At 45.0% G+C, this 23888-nt stretch overlaps 1 protein-coding gene across 1 annotated transcript in view; it reads left to right on the plus strand.

The window, feature by feature from the left end:
* Positions 1–1376: 1376 nt before the first annotated feature.
* LOC147623697 (oligomeric golgi complex subunit-like protein) overlaps positions 1377–23888 on the plus strand; it is a 57564-nt gene continuing 35052 nt past the window's right edge. The window contains exon 1 of the mRNA XM_086820299.1: positions 1377–1939. Within this exon, the coding sequence (XP_086676425.1) occupies positions 1466–1939 (474 nt within the window). The 5' untranslated portion in view covers positions 1377–1465. The remainder of the gene's footprint in view (positions 1940–23888) is intronic.

The following is a 23888-nucleotide window of genomic DNA, read 5'->3' on the forward strand; positions in this document are numbered from 1 at the left end:
TTCAATCCAGTAATAAATTTATGCTTTGGTCCTTTGATCTCACTCTTTCAATGGCTTGTAGTTGAATGAGAACTTGCCAAGACTTGTCTACATATACCTACACAGTCTCTTTGCCAAGTTGTTGAAGCATGCCCCATTGTTGACGTGCTCTAGCTTTGTACTGAGGTGGTAAGAAATTCCTTTTGATATGCTTTTAGAATTCCTTCCAAGTTTTTTGGCCTTTCTCGTCCTTGCTTGATTGCATTCCACCATAATGGTGCACTTTCAACTAAATGATTTGCAGCACACTTAACCTTATCTTTCTCGTCCTTACTTGATTGCATTCCACCATAATGATGCACTTTCAACTAAATGATTTGCAGCACACTTAACCTTATCTTTATCGAAAAATTCTTCCTCCAATAACAATCATCAAGTTGACTAATCCATGACAACACCGTTTTTGCATCTTTCTTACCATCCAAATTCAGGAATGTGAAAGCTTTATCGTTGATTTTCTTTCCTTTTTGTTGCTCTTGCTCTTAGAAAGTCTCCTTGATGGTATGTTGAATGTTGAATTCAGGTTTAACACTTCGAGCTCGTTTCCTGCTAAAGGTTAGTTCTTCCATTTTTATTCTCTTAGCTCGTTCCTCATTTAATTGAGCTTGAATTATATGTTTTATTATTATTTATTATATATCTTTAGATTTTTGTATTATATTATTTATTTAAATTTTCTTCTCTCAACATACCTGCACACTCATCTCTTTCTCTCTTCCCCTATTCCTTTCTCTCTTCCCTAGGCCACATATTCCCCCCTGCCCCCCTTCTCTCTCTCTCTCTCTCTTGTGTCCCAACACGTGGCTTCTCCCCTTCCCCATCACACCAGTATCATTCCACACATATTATTTTTCTCGCTTAACATCACATTTTTGTAATTTTATTTTTGTTTCTTCATTCCTCATCATGACAAATCCACAACCACCTTCTTATTTCGGAGCAACTCCTATCTTATATAATAAGAATATATAAACATATAATAAGTAAGGATATTAAATATATATATATATAATCTATACTTATATATTATAGTATAATGTTATATAAATATAAATAAATAAATAAATAAATAAAATACATAAGTATAAATAAATAAATAAAATACATAAGTATAAATAAGAAAATTAATGTTATTTATACATAAGTATAAATAAGAAAATTAAAGATATATATATATATATGATTAATAAATAAAAATAAGAAAATCAAGAATATACATGTGTGTATGCTCATATGCTCTTCTTAAGAAAATCGAAGCTCATATGCTCATATGATTAATAAATAAAAATAAGAAAATAAGAAAATCAAGAACATACATGTGTGTATGCTCATATGCTCTTCTTAAGAAAATCGAAGATATTTAATAAAACCTTCAATTTTAGATTCCCCCATCTCTCTCTCCTCTCAGCCCACCCCAAACGAACCGATGTCGGATCTGCAGCACCAGGCCTTGCCTGTGTCGCAAGGGCCAAGGTCAGTGATGGCGCTCTTCGGAGATGACACTGACACAATGCCGCTGTGGTTCAACAAGGGGTCCTTCACGGCAACGGACTTCAGCAGCGAGACCTACATAGCGGATCTGCGCAAGTTTGTACCGCTGGACACCCTGCGCGCAGAGCTCCGGAGCCACCTGCGCCTCCTCAAAAGCGAGCTTGTGGAGCTCATCAACAGAGACTATGCCGACTTCGTCAACCTCAGCACCAAGCTCGTCGATGTGGATGGTGCTGTCCTGCGCATGCGCACGCCCTTGAACGATCTCAGAAGCAGACTTTCCTTTGTCAAAGATAGTGTGAACACTTCCCTCTCTGCCCTCCAGGATGGCCTCCAGCGCAGAGCAGAGGCCTCCCAGGCCCGTGAGATCTTAGAGCTTCTCCTCGACACCTCCCATGTGGTATCCAAGGTATGCTTTCTCTGGTCTTTTTAGAGCGTCTGTAAATAGCATGCATGTTTTTTTGGTAGTAGTAGCTCTTTCCTGTATTTCACATGTGGAACTGACCTGATGCTATGATAGATCTGACCTGTGCTCTGATACCAATGTCACATGTGGAAGCTCTTATACTGTTAAGATGTATGATTAACTGCTTTGGTGCATCAATTGAAAAGCGAGGAGAGGAGAGAGAGAATGTGTGAGACACATCATAGAACTTTTGGTCCCCAATAACTCACTGAACGGACCCAACCTTGTTGTTATGAAGTTGAAGTATTCACAATGCAGATTTCATCCTTGACCTACCCTGATGGCAATTGGCGATATGTCCCTTGGCTAGGGCTCACAAAGATGCACAATGCACGTCACTAACTCAAAACTTGCGCATTGCTGGTATTCTCATGGGTATTCTCATGTCACCATGGACCGAAGTACGTGACACTGTACTTACAAGTTTTGATTCCCTTGCAGAAGCGGGTTTTGTTCTATCTGTCAACTGTTTTTGTTGGCAATGTAAGCGTGTTTGTATCTATTAGGAGGTTTTGAGATAATGGAGGCACCTTAAGGATTGATAGTAGACATATAAGAGTGAGAAGGGCCATAGGATGTCGCATGCATGCTCTCTCCACTGTGATGTGGACATGCTTCTACCCATTGGCCAGCTCCAAGGCTGAGTACATGGCCGGATTTATGTGTTTGTAAGGGCTATAGGGGGTCCACTGGTGGGTACTCAAAGGTTAGATCTAGGAGAGCATAAGAGCAGCCAGATCCAGCAAAAACACAGCCCTATCGAGGTTGCAAGATGGCACATTGTAGGTAGCCATCCACAACAACAAAACACATTAGATTGGCGCCTCCAAGGGGTGATATAGATTGCCTAGTTTGTGGACGGAGGTGGAGACAGGTAGCGTTTATATATTTGGGTATAATTGTTGGTAGCATTTATATATCTGTGTATAAGTGGCTTCACTGCTTGAGTCAATTGGCTACATCCACCCTTCATTGCGGAAGGATGAAATCTTCGCCTAGTTCCTTGACCACAAAGGTGTGTATGTGTGACATGTGAGAGATTGACCGTCATAAACACAACCTTAGGCTAATTAAACTTCACTTAATGATGCTCAAGAGATAGACAAATAGTGTCAATGCAATGCAGTGCATCTATATTAGATAAATGGGTTTACAATGAGATATAAATAGATCTATGATGCTGTCCTAGATGAAGATCCTTCTCGGGATGAGATGGATGGGCTGAATGCTGAAGATGAGGATTGTTCCTTGCTCCAATGCTGATGTCCACCCTTCGATGCCGGCTTCCCTCTATGTAGGAGGTTATGCTGAATATGTTGCCTATGGTGCTGAATATGCTGATTTGATCACTATATGCTGGATGAACTGTTGTCCCACTGACTTTCCCTTGTCTCCTAGGAAGGAAACGCTGAAGGGAAGCTTGGACCTGATGTATGCTGAAAACGCTGATGGACTGATGCTGAACTGACGTTGATTTGATGCTCTCCTTGTTGCGCGGGAAGGAAACGTTGAGGAGAGGATGTTCTATGCGATGGTGATCTATGATCTGCTGAACTGAGATATGATGGACTGAATGGATGCGCTTCTTATATATATGTGAGAATGATGCTGGTCGGCCAGCTATTAAGCTATCGGCCAGCTCCTATATGCTCATGACCTGCCATAAATACCTTGAAGGCTGTCGGCTGGTCATCATGTGCTGTCGGCTGGTGCTAACAGCCCCGACCTATGCAACTAAATGCCTTACATGCTCATGAAGGCTAAGGTATTGATGTTGGTGCTGAAACACCCCCATATACATGCTTATGCTGATATATGCTTGAATAATACTTAGATGTCCTGATTAATGCTTGGTGATGCCATGCCACTTGTACACCTGATGGGTGTGCATGTGACATTTCCCTCTGCTAAACTGTTGCTAGGTGGTATACCTGGCAACCTTTCGACTCCTCTGGTGATCCTACTCCACTGAAACCACTGCCCCCTTCTGACTTCTTCTGCCGGGATTGAGGTCGACTGTAGGAGTTGAAACCTTTGAGCCAAAGACTTGTCTATTGCGGGAACTGAATGGCAAATGCTGCTAAAACTGCTTGGAAATACTCGAGTCACCTCTAACCTGTCTGTGGAATCCTTTCACCTACCATCTCCGTCGTTTCACCTACCATCTCCGTCGTTCCTTAACCTTTGAACCTCCTGAGGCGATGTTGGAGCAAACTTCCGTCTTCTTCTGTGGAAGAGAACCCCTTGGTGCTGCTAGTTGAAGCCCAAAACATTATGTACTCCTTTGATGATGGATGTCATTCTTCCCCAGAGAGTTCATGGGCAAACATGTATACCTTGCAGATGCAAGACTGACTGCTAGGATGCCTGCTATGCAAGCCATGTGCAACCCTATATGCTATGCAAGAATGCAGATGGATGGGTTACTAATGCATGCCTAAGGGGAAATCCCTGAGGATGGCCTCTTGCAAGATTTTGAGAACTGGGTTTAAGTGTGCGGAAGCAATTAACATGATGTCTGATTGAATGACTGATGGAATGAAAGTGATCTAAGGCTGGTTACCCTGTAACTCTCTGATACCGATGTGACATGTGAGAGATTGATTGTCGTAAACACAACCTTAGGCTAACTAAACTTCACTTAATGATGCTTAAGAGAGAGACAAATAGTGTCAATGCAATGCAGTGCAGCTATATTAGATGAATGGGTTTACAATGAGATCTAAATAGATCTATGATGCTGTCCTAGATGAAGATCCTTCTCGGGATGAGATGGATGGGCTGAATGCTGAAGATGAGGACTGTTCCTTGCTCCAATGCTGAGGTCCATCCTTCGATGCTGGCTTCCCTCTATGTAGGAGGTAGGAATGATGAACTATATGCTGAATATGCTGCCTATGGTGCTGAATATGCTGATTTGATGACTATATGCTGGATGAACTGTTGTCCCACTGACTTTCCCTTGTCTCATGGGAAGGAAACGCTAAAGGGAAGCTTGGACCTGATGTATGCTGAAAACGCTGATGGACTAACATCAGTACCTTAGCCTTCATGAGCATGTAAGGCATTTAGTTGCATTAGGTCGGGGCTGTTAGCACCAGCCGACATCACATGATGACCAGCCGACAGCCTTCAAGGTATTTATGGCAGGTCATGAGCATATAGGAGCTGGCCGATAGCTTAATAGCTGGCCGACCAGCATCATTCCCACATATATATAAGAAGCGCATCCATTCAGTCCATCATATCTCAGTTCAGCAGATCATAGATCACCATCGCATAGAACATCCTCTCCTCAACGTTTCCTTCCCAGGCAACAAGGAGAGCATCAAATCAGCGTCAGTTCAGCATCTGCTGAAACACTCCCATATACATGCTTATGCTGATATATGCCTGAATAATACTTAGATGTCCTGATTAATGCTTGGTGATGCCATGCCACTTGTACACCTGATGGGTGTGCACGTGATAGTATGTTTTTAACATGGAGTTTCGATAGCTCTTTGGCTTCTTGGGGAAAAAAACATGGTCCAACTGGCACCAACATCAATCTCTACAAGAGCATAGTGGAGCTATATAGGATAGAGAGGGGTGAGGAGATTATTTAGCAGTTGGAGAGCTAGTTGGCAACTTGCCAACAAGAGATCCAACCAAGAAAGGTAACAGATACAGTAGGAAAAGAATGGGTACTATGCAATGATACCCACAAAGAATTGCTGCAAAAACTGAAACACTGTGTATGGACAACAAACATAAAAAGAGAAGAAGATCATTGCTGAATATCACCAGAAAAGGTTGTACATGATGTGGAGTAGCACGAGGGAGGTCCTGTAGGTGCTGCCTATCACTGCAGAAGCTGAAACAAGATCTAAGAATGAGGCTAAGCCTAGCCACCTTTATATAGGTGGAAGAGGAGCTGGTCGGCCAGTAGAAAATCAGAGGGTTGGCCGACAATGCATAAAAATGCTGAAATGATCCCTAAAAATAGGTAACAAATATGTAGTGCCTAGATGCATATGTAGGGCTTCATATGGAGCCAGATACAAGCATGAATGTGCATGGAAAGTCCATCTGGGGATGAAATAATTTCCAACACCTCCTCTTCAGCGCCAGCCAGATGGGTGGACCAACTGTGGCATGGTGCAAACAATCCTCCAAAGAGTTTGAAGGAACATCCTTCTCATAAAAGGCACAAAGCTCATGAAGATATGGTACATCTGAATACCGAGAAGGTCTCCGGAAGAAGCCACGAGAAGATTGAGAAGATATCGAAGACGAAACATGAGGATCAATTTGGAGAGAGAAGCCCTCAGGAGATGGAACCATAGATAGCTCCGAAAAATGTGGTACCTCCTCTGCATCTGCAACAAGTTGGGACCAAAGTAGAATCCTCCTCTGAAGAAGAACGAAATGAAACAACCATTGGAACAAAAGGATCATCAGTGATAGTTGAATTTGCCAGGGTCGAAGCAGGAACATGCTCCAAGATAGTGGAAGATGCCTCCTGAATATCTCATCCACTTGCACTATAGAAGAACCACTGTCCTCCTCTGCTTTGAAAGAGGAGAGAAAATCTGCAATAATAGCATCAGCATGTAACAGCACAAGAGAAGGAAGATACTCATCCAAAGAGATGAGAGAAATTGATAAGGTCTCTGTTAGAAACTCCTGCAAATAATCCTTTTTTGCGTATAGGGCATTGACTTGTGAATCAGAAGTCTCCTGAGTGACCTCTAGAAGAGAAGAGAAGAGGAGAATCCTCGAGAGGGGAGAATAGTGATCTCCAGAAGCCATCACCTGCAAGAGCATAAACCTCCTTTAGAAAGACTAGATGAGAGGGTGGGTGGGAGAGAACCAGAAAGAGAAGAGAATAGAATGACTCTACAATAGTTAAGGCTGTAAAGCAGCTTTGTAGGAAGAAAAACCCAGCACTTGAGGCAGTCCCGAGTGAAAATGTAGCTCCATTGGAAAAAAAAAACGCGGGTTATTGATGAAAAACGCAGCAAGTGAACAGCTCCTATATGCTGTAAACAGTCAATAGCAGCATGGGAAAAAGAACGCAAGTCCTTGTAGATGTTTCCCGCTCTGATACCATGAAAGAATGGGTACTATGAAATGATACCCACAAAGAACTACTGCAAAAACTGAAACACTGTGTAAGGATAGCAAACACAAAAAGAGAAAAGAAAATCACTGCTGAATATCTATTATCACCAGAAAAGGTTGTACATGACGCGGAGCAGCACGAGGGAGGTTGTCATGTGCATGAATATGCCATGGACATTCTCAGAGAGAGTATCTAGAAGAGGCAGCTAGAAAAGACAAGTAGAACCAGAATTTAGGAGCATCAGGTGCAGAAGAGGCAAGTTTGGACTTGGAGGAGGACCAGGGTGGCTGTCGGCTGAACCAAGACAAAGGCGACTACAAGTGCATGATGATTAATGAATTTTGTCCAGTCAGCTGGTTGACAGCAGTCGGCCAGCTCTCCATGAAGTTCAAGAGACTATAAATAGCAAGAGTTGCTCCTCATTCTTTTCATTCAACTCTTTATGAGTTGGGTTCTTAGGGTCCAAGTAGGGACTAGAGTTTTGGGTGTTTATCACCTTTTTTACAAGGCAGCCTAGGGCTGTGGACTGAGTACCTTTTTGTACCATATTAATATATTGAATTTCCAGCATATCTCTCTCTCTCCTCTCCTCTCTCTCTCTACTCTCTTCATATCTGCGTTTTTGCATTAGCATGTTCTCAGTAGTGTTTAGGGCTGAAAGAAGACCCCGAGAGCTTCCGCGTGTTACATTGGTATCAAAGCATGAGGCTCAGCAAAGCTAAACACTGAATCAGTCCCATATGATGATGTACAGGTCTAAGGTACAGGAAAGTACACGGATACGAAGCCCAAGGCAAGGAACACAGGATTGGGAAGAGCTCCCACGAGGTTTGTTGGTGGTGTTCCACAGAGCCAGAGGGGATGGCAGTCTTGTGAGCTAGATAGGTTCTCGGGCAATGGTCGCAAGGGAGGATTATCCTCCAAGGAGTGATGTGAGAGTGCGAGACTCATTTCTCAGGAATGAAGACCAAGACAGTGTTCAGAGTCAGGGCAGGAATGGATTGTGGACTAGATGGAACAGATGCATAGATCTTATTCAGAGACAGTGGTTTTGGAGATCGGGCCCCGTTTTTAGAAAAAAGGGTTGCCAGGGATGGATGGATGACAGAGGGACTTTGGGATTTGAGTGAGATGATGACAGTCATCCAAGGACAGGTTGGAATCTCGTCATCAAGTTTAGCAGAGGGGGATGTCATGTGCATGAATATGCCATGGACATTCTCAGAGAGCATCGGGTGCAGAAGAGGCAAGTTTGGACTTGGAGGAGGACCAGGGTGGCTGTCAGCTGAACCAAGACAAAGGCGATGTCACGTGCATGCCACGTGGACATGCTTCTTCTGATCTGGACAAGCAGTAGGACAGGGTCAGACACCTTTTTAGGGCTGAGTGGGACCAAGAGGACTGTAGCCATTGACCAGCAGCAGTGGATGAGAAGGCGTGGACCAGGCGGCAGCCTCACAAGGCTGTGAAGGGCAGCGTGGAGCATTTAGTAGTATAGCCGCAGTCGGTAGGCAGCCAACAGCAGCCCGACAAGAGGAAAATGCCCAGAAGTGCTGGTCGGCAGCATTAAATATGCTGGTCGGCGAGGTTTGGTCCAGTCGGCCAGATTATAAGGGCCTATAAAAGAGGACCAGGTCTCTTAGTTAGTCATTCAAGTTCCCACTAGGGACTTGGGTCATAGGTAGGAGTACAAGTGACCTTTTTCAAGGGAAGCTAAGCTTCCAACATGGCATTGTAACAGACAAGTATATGAATAAGATTTTGAGTAGGTTAGGTCACTGCTTTCTCTCTCGTGTTTTTATCCAGTTGTTTGTGCATCAAGCATCCACTGGGAGTGCTGCGTTTTCTTATGAGTGATGATCTGGCCACAAAGGCTTCCGCACGTGACATAAAAACGCGCGAGAGAAAGCAGTGACCTAACCTACTCAAAATCTTATTCATATACTTGTCTGTTACAATGCCATGTTGGAAGCTTAGCTTCCCTTGAAAAAGGTCACTTGTACTCCTACCTATGACCCAAGTCCCAAGTGGGAACTTGAATGACTGACTAAGAGACCTGGCCCTCTTTATATGAGCCCTTATAATCTGGCCGACTGGACCAAACCTGGCCGACCAGCATTTAATGCTGCCGACCAGTACTTCTGGGCGTTTTCCTCTTGTCGGGCTGCTGTTGGCTGCCTACCGACTGCGGCTATACTACTAAATGCTCCACGCTGCCCTTCACAGCCTTGTGAGGCTGCCGCCTGGTCCACGCCTTCTCATCCATTGCTACTGGTCACTGGCTACAGTCCTCTTGGTCCCACTCAGCCCTAAAAAGGTGTTTGACCCTGTCCTACTGCTTGTCCAGATCAGAAGAAGCATGTCCACGTGGCATGCACGTGACAGGCGACTACAAGCACATGATGATTAATGAATTTTTGTCCAGTCAGCTGGCCGACAGTAGTCGGCCAGCTCTCCATGAAGTTCAAGAGACTATAAATAGCAAGAGTTGCTCCTCATTCTTTTCATTCAACTCTTTATGAGTTGGGTCCTTAGGGTCCAAGTAGGGACTAGACTTTTGGGTGTTTATCACCTTTTTTACAAGGCAGCCTAGGGCTGTGGACTGAGTACCTTTTTGTACCATATTAATATACTGAATTTCCAGCATATCTCTCTCTCTCTACTCTCTCTTCATATCTGCGTTTTTGCATCAGCATGCTGGTCGGCGAGGTTTGGTCCAGTCGGCCAGATTATAAGGGCCTATAAAAGAGGACCAGGTCTCTTAGTTAGTCATTCAAGTTCCCACTAGGGACTTGGGTCATAGGTAGGAGTACAAGTGACCTTTTTCAAGGGAAGCTAAGCTTCCAACATGGCATTGTAACAGACAAGTAGATGAATAAGATTTTGAGTAGGTTAGGTCACTGCTTTCTCTCTCGTGTTTTTATCCAGTTGTTTGTGCATCAAGCATCCACTGGGAGTGCTGCGTTTTCTTATGAGTGATGATCTGGCCACAAAGGCTTCCGCACGTGACATAAAAACGCGCGAGAGAAAGCAGTGACCTAACCTACTCAAAATCTTATTCATATACTTGTCTGTTACAATGCCATGTTGGAAGCTTAGCTTCCCTTGAAAAAGGTCACTTGTACTCCTACCTATGACCCAAGTCCCAAGTGGGAACTTGAATGACTGACTAAGAGACCTGGCCCTCTTTATATGAGCCCTTATAATCTGGCCGACTGGACCAAACCTGGCCGACCAGCATTTAATGCTGCCGACCAGTACTTCTGGGCGTTTTCCTCTTGTCGGGCTGCTGTTGGCTGCCTACCGACTGCGGCTATACTACTAAATGCTCCACGCTGCCCTTCACAGCCTTGTGAGGCTGCCGCCTGGTCCACGCCTTCTCATCCATTGCTACTGGTCACTGGCTACAGTCCTCTTGGTCCCACTCAGCCCTAAAAAGGTGTTTGACCCTGTCCTACTGCTTGTCCAGATCAGAAGAAGCATGTCCACGTGGCATGCACGTGACAGGCGACTACAAGCACATGATGATTAATGAATTTTTGTCCAGTCAGCTGGCCGACAGTAGTCGGCCAGCTCTCCATGAAGTTCAAGAGACTATAAATAGCAAGAGTTGCTCCTCATTCTTTTCATTCAACTCTTTATGAGTTGGGTCCTTAGGGTCCAAGTAGGGACTAGACTTTTGGGTGTTTATCACCTTTTTTACAAGGCAGCCTAGGGCTGTGGACTGAGTACCTTTTTGTACCATATTAATATACTGAATTTCCAGCATATCTCTCTCTCTCTACTCTCTCTTCATATCTGCGTTTTTGCATCAGCATGTTCTCAGTAGTGTTTAGGGTTGAAAGAAGACCCCCAGAGCTTCCGCGTGTTACAGAGGTCCCGTAGGTGCTGCTTATCACTCAGAAGCTGAAACAAGATCTAAGAATGAGGCTAAGCCTAGCCACCTTTATATAGGTGGGAGAGGAGTTGGTCAGCCAGTAGAAAATCAGGCAAAAAATATGTAGTGCCTCGATGCATATGCAGGGCTTCATATGGAGCCAGATACAAGCATGAATGTGCATGGGAAAGTCCATCTAGGGATGAAATAATTTCCAACAAGTAGTAAGTCCATCCATAGATGAAGATACAATGGTAATTCCATCCAAAATCTGCTACTTACTTGGAAACTCTGTCACCGATACCACTTCCTCTCTTGAAAGCATTTTGGCATCCTTAGACACTCTTGTTGAGCTTCATTATGGATGGACTTACCATTGTGTCTGTTGCCTTTCTAGTAGTTAGAGAGCTAGTTAGTTAGCAACTTGCCGACAAGTGATTTAAGCACTGTTCCTATCTAATATGCATGATTCATGAAGCAAACGTTTGCTTATGAATTGAGGTTTCATACATTACATTTTTTTGATGAAAAAATTGACACACGTTAGCCACACGTTGCATTATCATCTTCGAATTTCGTCGGCTGCTCCGTATTGGACTTCTGCACGTGACAACTTGTCGACCAACCCATGACTTGCGAGGTAAATGCGCCGGTTTTTCATTGCTTTGATGATATTACGTGTCCGACGTGCCCCTTGCCCTGCCCCCATGCACGTAACTTTACACAGTGCACACCTCACAACATGTAGAGGAATGAGGAGGAATAAGCGTGATTCATATCATATTATCACGATTCATGAGTCATGACACATGTATGATATATCTGCATAGTACTATGATTCATCATTCATGTATGGTGTGATTGTTTGTGGCTTGACATGTCACATGACATTTTCTTTGGTATTTGCAAATTGCTAGAAGCTAGACTCTAATTATCAGGCTTGTGTTATCAAGCTTTCTTAAATGTCAGATTTATTTCAGCCTTCAAGTTTCAACTTTCAAGTGTCAAATTCTCAATGGCTGACTGTTTTTAAGTTCCAACTCCCACATGCATATATAGCCCCAAATTTGGGGCTGCATATGAAACTCCACCAGGAGCTGAATCATACTTTATCATACCTATCATACTCCGTGACGTATGGCATTATGAAACGTATGATTGGAACTATGGATCCAAGCAAGAAAGGCAACAGGTACAGTGGTAAGTCCATCCATGACAAAGCTCAACACGAGGAAGTGTCCAAAGATGCCAAAAAGCTTTCAAGAGAGGTGACATAGTTCCCAAGTAAGGAGCATATTTTGGAGGATGAGCCCGGGGAGCAGCCACTACCAAGCTTGGAGGTGATCCAGCCAAATGGAGGACAACCCATCCGAGATTCCATTGCAATTTCCGAGGACAGGGAGGGGTCATCAGGTGAGTTTTAGACTTTTCTCTCCAAATCCATCGAGAAAGAGGATGAGATGAGCAATTCTAGAGTGGTGTCTACCATGCTAGCTGAGCATTTAGAGGTAGAGGGACTAGTTCTAGTGCCCGCACGGCATTGTTCCCAAGGAGGTGGTGGGCGGAGACATCATGGTAGACAACACATTAAGTAACCATGCTCTTGGAGTTCAGACTAGTGTGTGGAGCGAAGAACGAGTTCGCTAGAAGATTTGTACCGGGTTGAGTTGTGGAGCACCACCTGTGCTCCAAGTTAAGTAGGTGGGGATGTCACATGTACGCTTTGATGTGGACATGCTTCTACCCATTGGCCAGCTCAGATGTTGAGTACATGGCCGGATTTATGTGTTTGTAAGGGCTATTGTGCTAGTTCATTGTAATATTGTCCAAGTGCCCAATGAGTAGCACCAACCCTAATAATAATGTCCAACTAAGTGTGTTCACAAAATAACACAATAACTATGTCCACACGTGAGAGTTGGTAGCCAACTCTCCAACATTAGATACTATAAATAGGAGTCTAGGTCTTAGCCATATTCATTCATTGATCAGTTAGTCATCATTGAGAGTTCAAGAGCAATGCAGATTCGTACTGGGTTGAGCGGTGGAGCATCACCCATGCTCCAAGTTAAGTAGGTGGGGATGCCACGTGCATGCTCTCCCGAGTGTGATGTGGACATGCTTCTACCCATCGGCTAGCTCAGAGGTTGAAAGTGCATGGCCGGATTCATGTGTTTTTAAGGGCTATTGTGCTAGTTCATTGTAATATTGTCCAAGTCCCAATGAGCAGCCAAGTGTGGACATAGTTATTGGGTTATTGTGTGAACGCACTTAGTTGGACATTATTATTAGGGTTGGTAGATTTGGTAGCCAACTCACCAACATTAGACACTATTAATAGGAGTCTAGGTCTTAGCCATATTCATTCATTGATCGGTCAGTCATCATTGAGTCATTGAGAGCTCAAGAGCAATGCTACCATTGAGTGTCTCTATTTAGTATTGTATATACTTCATGTTAGTAATACGTGGTAGATTAGGTCATCTCTCTTTACCGTGTACTGAGCATGAAGAAGAAGCAATTTGTGCATGGGTTTAAATCTTTGATTAGGTGTGCTAAACACAATTAATCAATCATAAACACGCTTCCGCAAGCACCAGAGTGGAGGTCAATAAATTTTGTTCCATGATAAAAAGATGCCTTTTTAGACAAGAAAAAATAGATGATTAACTTACTTGATTATGATCACATAGCATGATTTTTGCAACTTTCAATAGAGGACTTTGAAGACTTGAGCCTGTCGGCCGACCCATGGGGGCTTGGCCAGCCAGCCGACCAACGTTGGAGGCTAGCCCAACTAGGCGGCCAGCCTCAAGGTGGTTTGGATAGGGTTGCGCAGCTCGGACAGCTAGTATGGATAGCAAGCAGAGCAGGCGGCCAAGAGGGCATGGTGTGAAAGCGCATACATCAAATGCATAAAGATGTGGTCGTGGAGAATAAAAAGCAGGCGGATTGCATTGTCATCGAGCCGACCAGCACTAGAATTGTCGGAATGCACAGCGGAAAATGAGACAAGTGTTGGGGAAAACAAAACGCAGAAGTGTAGAGAGAGAAGTTGTATAAACTCTGCTATATACACAAGAATCCGATACAAAAATAGGTGTGGGGGCAAGGGTGGTACCACCCTTTAATGCTGGTCGGCCAGGTCAAAACAACTGACAGCCAGTCCTGGGCTGTCCACGATTGAGAAAAATGCAATTGGCTAGTATATCAATAGTCGGCCAGGACACAAACACCAATCGGCCAGCACATCATCAGTTGGCCAGCACAAAATTGTCCCACGACTAGAAAAAATAGGGAAAACATGGAAAAAATGGGTAAAAATGAGAGGAGCTCTTGTGCGGCACACCCACAACAAAGGCCCTCACTGAGCAATATGTATGACAAGAGATGACTGCTAACACCCCCTCAGCTTTTGGATGTGGAACCAACCCTAGTGAGCTAGAGTGCTGCTGGAGCATAGCGTGAGGTAGAGACTTCGTGAAGAGGTCTGCTGCATTGTCTTCCGTCGAACAATAAACAAGCAAGATGTCACCAGTCAAAATCTTCTCTCGAACAAAGTGATATTGCATCTTTATGTGCTTGGTCCGGGCATGGAAGACCGGGTTCCAACTTCCGAGCAATAGCTATACAGCTCTGGTTATCGCATTGGATGACCGTGGGTTCCTTCTGTGGAAACCCAATCTCGCCAAGTAACCTCCGCAACCACACAACCTTGCAAGCAGCACCACAAGCAGCCTGGTACTCTGCCTCTGTAGACGACAAGACAATAGTTGGCTACCTCTTGCTGCTCCATGAAATAGCTCTTGAGTCAAGGGTAAAGTCATAGCTTGATGTAGATCTCCTCGTGTCTGGATCTCCTCCCCAATCTGAGTTACTCCAACCTTGAAGTTTGACTCGTTTTGTCGTTTCCCCTCTAGATTCATAGAAGAGTCCAAGATCCTTCGTACCTTGCAGATACCGCAAGATCCACAATCCTGCGTCCCAATGAGTCTTCAAAGGCGTCTGCATGAATGAGCTCAACAGCCCCACGGGAAAGCTCAAGTCCAATCTGGTGTTTAGCAACCAAATCAATGAACCAACAAGCTTCTGATACAGAGAGACATCAACTTGCTCACAAGGATCATTCACTGTAAGTTTGGTGTTCGGGTCTATTGGTGTAGTAATAGGCTTGCAGTTCTCCATCCCAAAGGTCTTCAACAACTCGTGAACATACCGTTGCTGAGAAACAAAGAACGCCCTCTGGGTCTGCCAAATCTCCAATCTCAAGAAGAATGAAGTAAGCCTAAGTTGGTCATCTCAAACTCCTTTGACAAGGCAGCCTTCGTCATTGCTATGTGCTCCACATGAACGCCAGTGAGAATGAGATCATTCACATAAAAGATAATCAATGTGACCAAACTGCATTCTCGAAAGAGATACAAGTTAGGATCTCAACTGATCTCTGAAAACTTGTCTGTAGAAAGAAGGAATCAATCTTTTGATTCCAAGCCCTGGCAGCTTGCTTGAGACCATACAAGGCCTTTCGCAACCTGTAAACCATCCCCTTTGATCCCGGAACCTCAAAGCTTGGAGGTTGCTCAACATACACCTCCTCCTACAAGTCACCATTAAGGAACGCAGATTTTACATCCATTTGATATACAGGCCACTGTTGAGAAGAGGCAAGGGCAAGATCTGTCCAAATCGTGGTCATCCTTGTTGTCGGTGCAAAGGTATTCTCCTAGTCGATGCTAGGCCGCTGAGCATAGCCCTTAGCCACAAGTGTAGCCTTGTGCTTGTCCACCGACCCATCTGTAAAGACCCACTTGACATCAATGACTGACTGTTTTGACGGCCTTGGAACTAACTCCCAAGTTTTATTCTTATCTATGGTATCCCGTTTCACTTGCATGGGTTTCCTCCAAGCCTCCTGAGAAAGAGCTTCCTTAACGGAAGTGGGCTCTTTGTCCCGAATGATACGAGACATCAAAGCATAGTTTAACTGTAACAGCTCCTCCGAATGACTTTTGTCATGAACTCTGTGCGATCTTTGAGGTCCATCCTCTGTGGTCCACTCGGAGGGAAGGTCCGTAACACCGGACTTCCGAATGGTGTCTAACAACCACTTTGGTACTCGAATAGAACGCGGAGCTTCCTGTTGTTGCGGAGGCTCATCTCGAGCCTCGGGCTCAATCTCTACAACTGACTGAGGTTGTCTAGCTGGAACAATAGACTGGGAATCATCCCCATACTCATGTGGTTCTCCAAGAAGTGGCGGCTCATCAATAGTGGAAGCTCGAACGTGCTCATCAAAGACAACATCTTAGCTAATAACAACCTCATTTCGCTTTGGGTCATATAACCTATAGCCTTTGGAAAGAGAGTTGTATCCCACAAATACAAGCTTTTGGGACCTCAAGTCAAGCTTCCCCCTCTGCTTCTCTGGAATGTGAACATAGGCATCACTCCCAAACACACGGAAATGGGAGACATCTGGTTTCTTGCCAAAATAAGTCTCAAATGGAGTCATCTTTGGTATTGAAGTCGTCGAAACGGTTGAGGATATGGACAACCGTAGCCACAGCCTCTCCCATGATGCTCCAGCATCGTCCTCGCCATCTCCACCACAATCCGGTTCTTTCGCTCAACCACTCTATTCTTTGAAGGCAAACTTGTATTGGCCAGCTCCTGCTTGATGCCATGTTCCGCACAAAACCGCACAAAAGCATTGGAAGAGAATTCTCCTCCTTTGTCAGTCCGAAGATTCTTCACCTGCGATCCAGACTACTCCTCCACCATAACATGCCGCTCCTTGAACCGCGCAAAAGCTTGGTCCTTCCGGGAAAGAAAGTAAACCCATGTAAATCTGCTACAATCATCAACAAGCAGCATAAAGTACAAAGAACCTCCCAAGGATGAGGTCTGCATAGGTCCACACAAGTCAGTGTGTACCAACTCCAAAGGTTCCGAAGCCCGCCTACTAGTAGCTTGCTTTGGAAAAGATTCCTTGTGCTGCTTACCACGAATGCAAGAACTACAGTGTTACTGTCTGTTGCCAACATCTGGCAAGCCATCCACCATCTGGTCTTGGAAAGCCCGCCGCAGCGCATTCAAGTGGCCAAAATGGAAATGCCACAAGTCACCAATCTGAGTGCCTGTCAGAGAAGAGAGTGCTGAGAGTTTGTAGATCCCAGTCTCCACTCCGCCTTCCCAAACAACCTGGCCTATTGCTTTATCTTGGAGAGCAACAAAATGCTCATCAAAACTCCACCCATATGCCAGCCTTGCATGTTGGGGTAAAGGCACTATGCCCACCCTTATAGTGTGTACAAGCCCATAAGTTATAGTACATAGTACACTTAGTACTTTTAATGTACTAAGTGCACTATGTGTACTAGTGCAATATACATGTGTGATAGGGGAGTCACACACTCATGCCTCATGAGTTGACTTATCCCCACAACTCTCTCTCTCTCTCTCCCTTGCTTCTCTGTGTATGTCTCCCATGAATGAACTCTAAACCCTAATTCTAGGTTTCTCCCCATCAACTGGTATCAGAGCTAGTTATTTTTCTAGGGTTTTGTCGCTGCAGAGAACAGGCGCGTGCTGCATCAGAACTTGTCGCTGGTCGCCCTTGTGCAACGCTGGTTACTGGTCGACTGTGTGACCAGTCACAGGCAGGTGGGTGGAGAGAAGCAGCAGCGTGGGCAGGCGCATCCACGCTGCCCAGCAGACTTAGCCACGCTGCCTACGTGTAGCATTACACAAGGCGCATAACCACAAAGCAGCGTGTAGCGTGGCTGAGGCAACGAGCGAAGGCGCATCGTAGCGAACCCAGGCGAACAGCGTGAAGCTGGCGAACGTGGAGTAGTCGCAGCGTCAACAGCCGTGAGAAGAGTCTGTGAGCGCTGTTGAGGTGCGTGTACCAGCGTGCCGTAAGCCAAGGCCAGGAGGAGCCCGTCGACGTGTATGCTTGTCGACTACTCGGGTGCCTTCGTCACCTAGCGCCGCCCGCCTGACGTATTCGCCATCGCCTAGTCGTGTAGCGTTACACACTTCACGAGGAATTGCTGCTGCTTTCGACGCCAGGAACGTTGGGAAGTGTGGAAACGAAGAAAGCCCCATTCCATAGCCAGCCCACGTGGCTGCCCAAACTGCACAGCCAGCACACGTGGCTGCCCACAGCCAGGTGTGGCTGCCCAGCTACTCCAGAAGCTGCCCAGCAACGAAGTCGCCGCCACCACCGCCTCCATCTCAGCCTGCAAGTCAAGAAACTCAGAAAAATCAGAAAATTACAAGGTATTCTGCTTCAATTTTTTTTGGGATTTGCAATTGAGCAAATACAGTAATCAATTGAGCAGGTACAGGTGCCCAATTGCTCAATTTTTGAGCAAAATTGGCAAAATTGGGTGACATTGGTCACAATCAGGATCAATTTGCAAGAAATTGGTCAAATCAGGATCAATTTGCAGGAAATTGGATGTCGAAATTTGGGGTTTTTGATGTAATTGTGCAATTAAGCACTCATACATGCTGTATGATGTGAAAAATCGCACATTTGGGCAAAATTGCAGCAAATTGCAGTGCCAGTTGTGTGGGAGAAACAGGAATTAGGGTTAGGTCATGTGGGAGACAAACACAGAGAGAAGCACAAGCCTATCAAAGAAAGGGGTGTGATGCCCGCTTCTCTTACTGCTGAAGAGTGGGAAGATATGGATGAGCTGGCAAGATCTACTATCATGTTGTCTGTGTCAGACTCATTACTTTTCAGCATTCGTGAAGAGAAGACAGCTTGGGGAATGTGGCAGAGATTGCAGGACTTGTATGCCCAACAAAGTGCCTCAAGCAAAGTGTATTGGTTGAAGAAACTCATAGGTCTTCAGATGAAGGAAGGGGCATCTATGACAGCCCATCTAAATGAGTTTAATGGTATTGTCAGCCAGGTCATTAATCAAAAGTTGGCAATGGACGATGAGTTCAAAGCCACTTTTCTGTTATGCACTTTGCCAGAGAGTTGGGACACATTCAGGACAGCCACTAGCAATTCGAATGCTATGCTGTCATATGCAGATGTTGAGGGTGCTCTTCTTCAAGAAGAGATGAACAGGAAAAACCACTCTGTTGGAAAGTCCAATGCAATGAATGCACGTGGGAGATCCCAGCAAAGGGGGAAAAGCCAAGAAAGGGGAAGGAGCAAGTCTCGCTCCAAAAAGGATTTGGAATGCCATTATTGTGGCAAGAAGGGACACATCAAAAAACAATGCTACAAATGGAAAAATGATCAAAAAGAAAAGGGAAAAGGCAAAGACAAAGAGAAGGATGAAGCCAAAGATGTAAAGCCAAAGGGCAAAAGTGGAGTCAAGATCGAAGAAATCAATGTGTCACATGCAGGTGGCAGTGAGGATGAGGTCCTATTTACTTCTTCACTTTGATGCCCATTCACTTCTTACAGGTGGTCATGGTATGCACTCATGGATCATTGATTCAGGTGCCTCCTTTCATGTCACAGGTTGCAGAGACTTTGTCAGGTACACTGCTGGCAATGAAGGAGTGGTTTATTTGGGTGATAACCATGCATGCAAAATTCTTGGCAGAGGTGATGTGAGGCTTGTATTTTCAGATGGCTCACAGCTTATGCTCCATGATGTCAGGCATGTGCCTGAGATCAAGAAGAATCTGCTTTCTACTGGACAGCTTGATGATGCTGATTATGTTACCACATTTGGTAGTGGAAAGTGGAAGATTAGTAAGGGCTCACTGGTTGTTGCCAGAGGCTCTAAGGTGGACACTCTTTACTTTATGCATGCAGGTGTTTGTCACCATGCTAATGTAAATGCAACCGAGCTGCCGGAAATTTCTATGTGGCATAGCCGGTTGGGACACATGAGTGTCAAAGGAATGGAGCAATTGTCTCGTTTGGGTTACTTGCCTTCTCTAAAGTTTTCAAGTTTTCAGTTTTGTGAGCATTGTATATATGGTAGGCAACTACAGTGCCCCCACAAGAAAGCTCTTGGACAGAAAGATGCTCAGTTAGAGCTTGTGCATACAGATGTATGTGAGATGCCTCAGCTTTCTTTGGGAGGGGCAAAATATTGTGTGTCTTTCATTGATGATGCCACACGCAAGGTGTGGGTTTATCCTCTTCGTTTGAAGAGTGATACATTCTCAGTGTTTGAGAAGTTTGTTGCTCTTGTTGAGAATCAAACTGGCAAAACACTGAAGGCTTTGCGTTCCGACAATGGTGGAGAGTATATGTCCAAACAGTTTCAGGACTTTTGTGATGCTAAAGGCATCAAGAGGGAGCTCTCTACTCCTTATGATCCTCCACAAAACGGGACAGCAGAGAGGATGAACAGGACCATACAGGAGAAGGTCCGTTCTATGTTGTCACATGCTGCATTACCTCATGGTTTTTGGGCTGAAGCTGTTATGACAGCCGTTCACCTTATAAACAGGTCACCTAACACGAGGCTTGGTGGGAAAGTGCCAGAAGAAGTATGGACAGGGAAGCCTCCGTCATACAAGCACTTGAGAGTGTTTGGTTGCGTTGCGTACGTGCACATACGCAGGGAAATGCGCACCAAACTTGATCCTAAGTCTCATAAATGCATATTCCTAGGATATGGTGACAGAGGTGAAATGGGGTATAGACTTTGGAATCCCGTGAATAGAAAGATCATACGCAGCAATGATGTCATTTTTGATGAAACATGCATGTATAAGGAGCCTGCAAGGCAACATGAGCCTGGCAGAGTCATCTTTGATGATGATGGACATCATGGACAACAACAAAGGGCTGTAAATCAGCCATTACAGCAGGAAAACCAGCCCTTAAATGGTGCTGAAAATGGTCCAAATGGACAGCCAGACATGGCAGAAGATATCCCTATGGATATACCACAGTTAGAGCAGATACCGGGCATGATTTTTCAGCCTTATGGCATGGAACAGGAGCCACCAATGGGTGATATGCAGGCTGGACAGCAACCTGCAAATGATGGTCATTGGGTACGGAGGTCCACTAGACCCTCCAGAGCCCCTGACAGGTTTGTTCCAGGGGTTGACTACTTGATGCTCACTGACTGTGGGGAGCCCTCATGTTATAAAGAGGCTTTACAGAGGGCAGACAAGGCTCTATGGGAGCGTGCCATGAAGTCAGAGATGGATTCTCTGCATAAAAATGGAACTTGGAAGTTGGTGCATTTGCCTGCAGGCAAGAAGGTTTTGCCATGCAAATGGGTATACAGGCTCAAAGTTGCACCAGATGCAAAGCCAAGATACAAAGCCAGGCTAGTGGCTAAGGGCTTCAAGCAGGAATATGGTGTGGACTTTGAGGAGATCTTCTCTCCAGTGGTCAAAATGACCACACTTAGAGCTGTGTTGGCTTTGGTTGCGCATGATGATCTGGACTTGATTCAGATGGATGTGAAGACTGCTTTTCTTCACGGTGATCTCCATGAGGAGATATATATGCAGCAGCCAGAGGGTTATGCAGTAAATGGAAAGGAGAAGCTTGTATGCAAGCTGAAAAAGAGTCTTTATGGGCTCAAACAGGCACCAAGAGAATGGTATCATAAATTTGATACATTCATGAAAACTCAGAAATTCAGGAGAAGTGACATAGATCACTGCTTGTACACCAAGAAAGCTTTAGATGGCAGTCTCTTGATTCTCATTTTGTATGTTGATGATATGTCGATTGCCGGGAAATCTCGTAAAGAGATGGATGCCTTGAAGCAGAGGCTGCATCAAACCTTTGATATGAAGGATTTGGGTAATGCAAATCACATCTTGGGTATGCGGATACTTCGGGACAGAAATCAGCATGTGTTGTATTTGTCTCAGAAGGAATACATTGGCAAAGTCTTGCAGAGGTTCAATATGGACGGGGGGAAGAAGGCTAGTACTCCTTTGCCTCCATATGTGAAACTCAGTGCTATGGACAGCCCACAGTCAGATAGAGACAGGGCTGATATGGCCAAGATTCCGTATGCTTCAGCTTGTGGCAGTCTCATGTATGCCATGGTTGCTACTAGGCCGGACATTGCATTTGCAGTGGGAGTGGTTTCTAGATACATGGCCAACCCTGGCAAGAAGCATTGGGAAGCAGTGAAAGGTGTCATGAGATACCTGAAGGGCACACAGGATTTGTGCATTTGCTTTGGCAAACAGGATGCATTAGTGCATGGTTACACGGATTCGGATTATGCCGGTCATCCAGATAACCGGAAGTCTACTACCGGTTATGTGTTTACATTCACAGGAGGTGCTGTGTCATGGATATCCAGGATGCAGAAGTGCACAGCCTTATCTACTACAGAGGCCGAGTATATTGCAGCCACAGAGGCTTGCAAGGAGGCATTATGGCTATCTCGGTTAGTGGTTGATTTGGGCTATACAGGGGATATTCCATTGTTGCATTGTGACAGTCAGAGTGCCATTCAGTTGGCAAAGAACCCTGTTTTTCATGCAAAGACGAAGCATGTGGATGTGAAGTATCACTTCATCAGAGAGGTGATAGAGAACAAGCAAATTCAGCTTGTTAAGATTCACACGGATGACAACCCGGCTGATCTGTTGACGAAGAGTTTGCCTCCGGAGCGGTTTGCTCATTGCAGACACTTGATGGGCATTGGATGAGGCCAGTTTCAGCCTTGATATGGCCTTGTATATTATCATGTACATGCTGATTTTTTTTTTCCTTTACTTAAGGGCACTTTGCCTTTAAGTGGGAGGTTGTTGGGGTAAAGGCACTATGCCCACCCTTATAGTGTGTACAAGCCCATAAGTTATAGTACATAGTACACTTAGTACTTTTAATGTACTAAGTGCACTATGTGTACTAGTGCAATATACATGTGTGATAGGGGAGTCACACACTCATGCCTCATGAGTTGACTTATCCCCACAACTCTCTCTCTCTCTCTCCCTTGCTTCTCTGTGTATGTCTCCCATGAATGAACTCTAAACCCTAATTCTAGGTTTCTCCCCATCATTGCAAACCTCATGCACTGACAAAAGATGAAAACCAAGAGTTAGGACCTAAAGAACTCGGGAGGAATGCTTTCCTCCTTTGCCATCGGGAATTATCTCCAACTTGCCCTCACTGTGAACCGGGATAGTGGATTTGTCACCAATGAAGATGTGACCTGTTTGCCGTTGAAGATCCTGTAATAACTCTAAAGAAGGAGTCATGTGCTTGGAAGCACCACTATGGAGAATCCATTCGTGAGTATCCTTGGCGGTGAGATCAATTGCCTCCCTGCTCGAAGAAGATGAAGCATTTGTGTCCATAATCTCCAAGTGCACAAAAGCTAGAGTCTTGGCAGCTGAAGAATCAACACTCTTTTCGGTACACTCCGCTTAGGACATTTCCTCCAATAGTGGCCTTTCTTGCCCCAATTGTTATAGGTCTGCTCGGCCTTCAAAGCATCACGCTCTGAATCGGGCTTCTTCTCAGAAGACTTCCCCGATGAAGACTTCCCTTTGCCCTTATTGTTGTTGTTACGGCCTTTCGACTGCTGGCTAGTCAAGGCCTTAGAACCTCCGCCCTGTGGAGGGTTCGTAAAACGCTCTTCCTGGTCCAAGACCATAGGCACAAGCTCCCCCCATGTGATGGTGTTGAGCCTCCCACTGGTGATCAAAGAGGAGTAGCAAACTGAATACTGAGAGGTTAGATGAGATAGCAAAGTGATGGCCATGTCCTTTGAAGATATATCCTTCCCAACGGGAAGAACCTCTTGTTGAAGAGCTTGCAACTTGTTGATTTGCTCCCGCATCATCGAAGACTTTGCAGGATTCATCACCCGCATCTGCACTTCCAAGGAAATCTGCTTCATGGGTGATAACCCTGTTATACAGAGAAGCCAAATGCTGCCAAATCCCTCTGGCTAACGTCATATGTTAGATATGATTAATCACTTGTG

This window comes from Cibotium barometz, chromosome 26 (assembly GCF_041138505.1).
Source record: "Cibotium barometz isolate CiBa-2024 chromosome 26, ASM4113850v1, whole genome shotgun sequence".
Taxonomy (NCBI): Eukaryota; Viridiplantae; Streptophyta; class Polypodiopsida; order Cyatheales; family Cibotiaceae; genus Cibotium; species Cibotium barometz.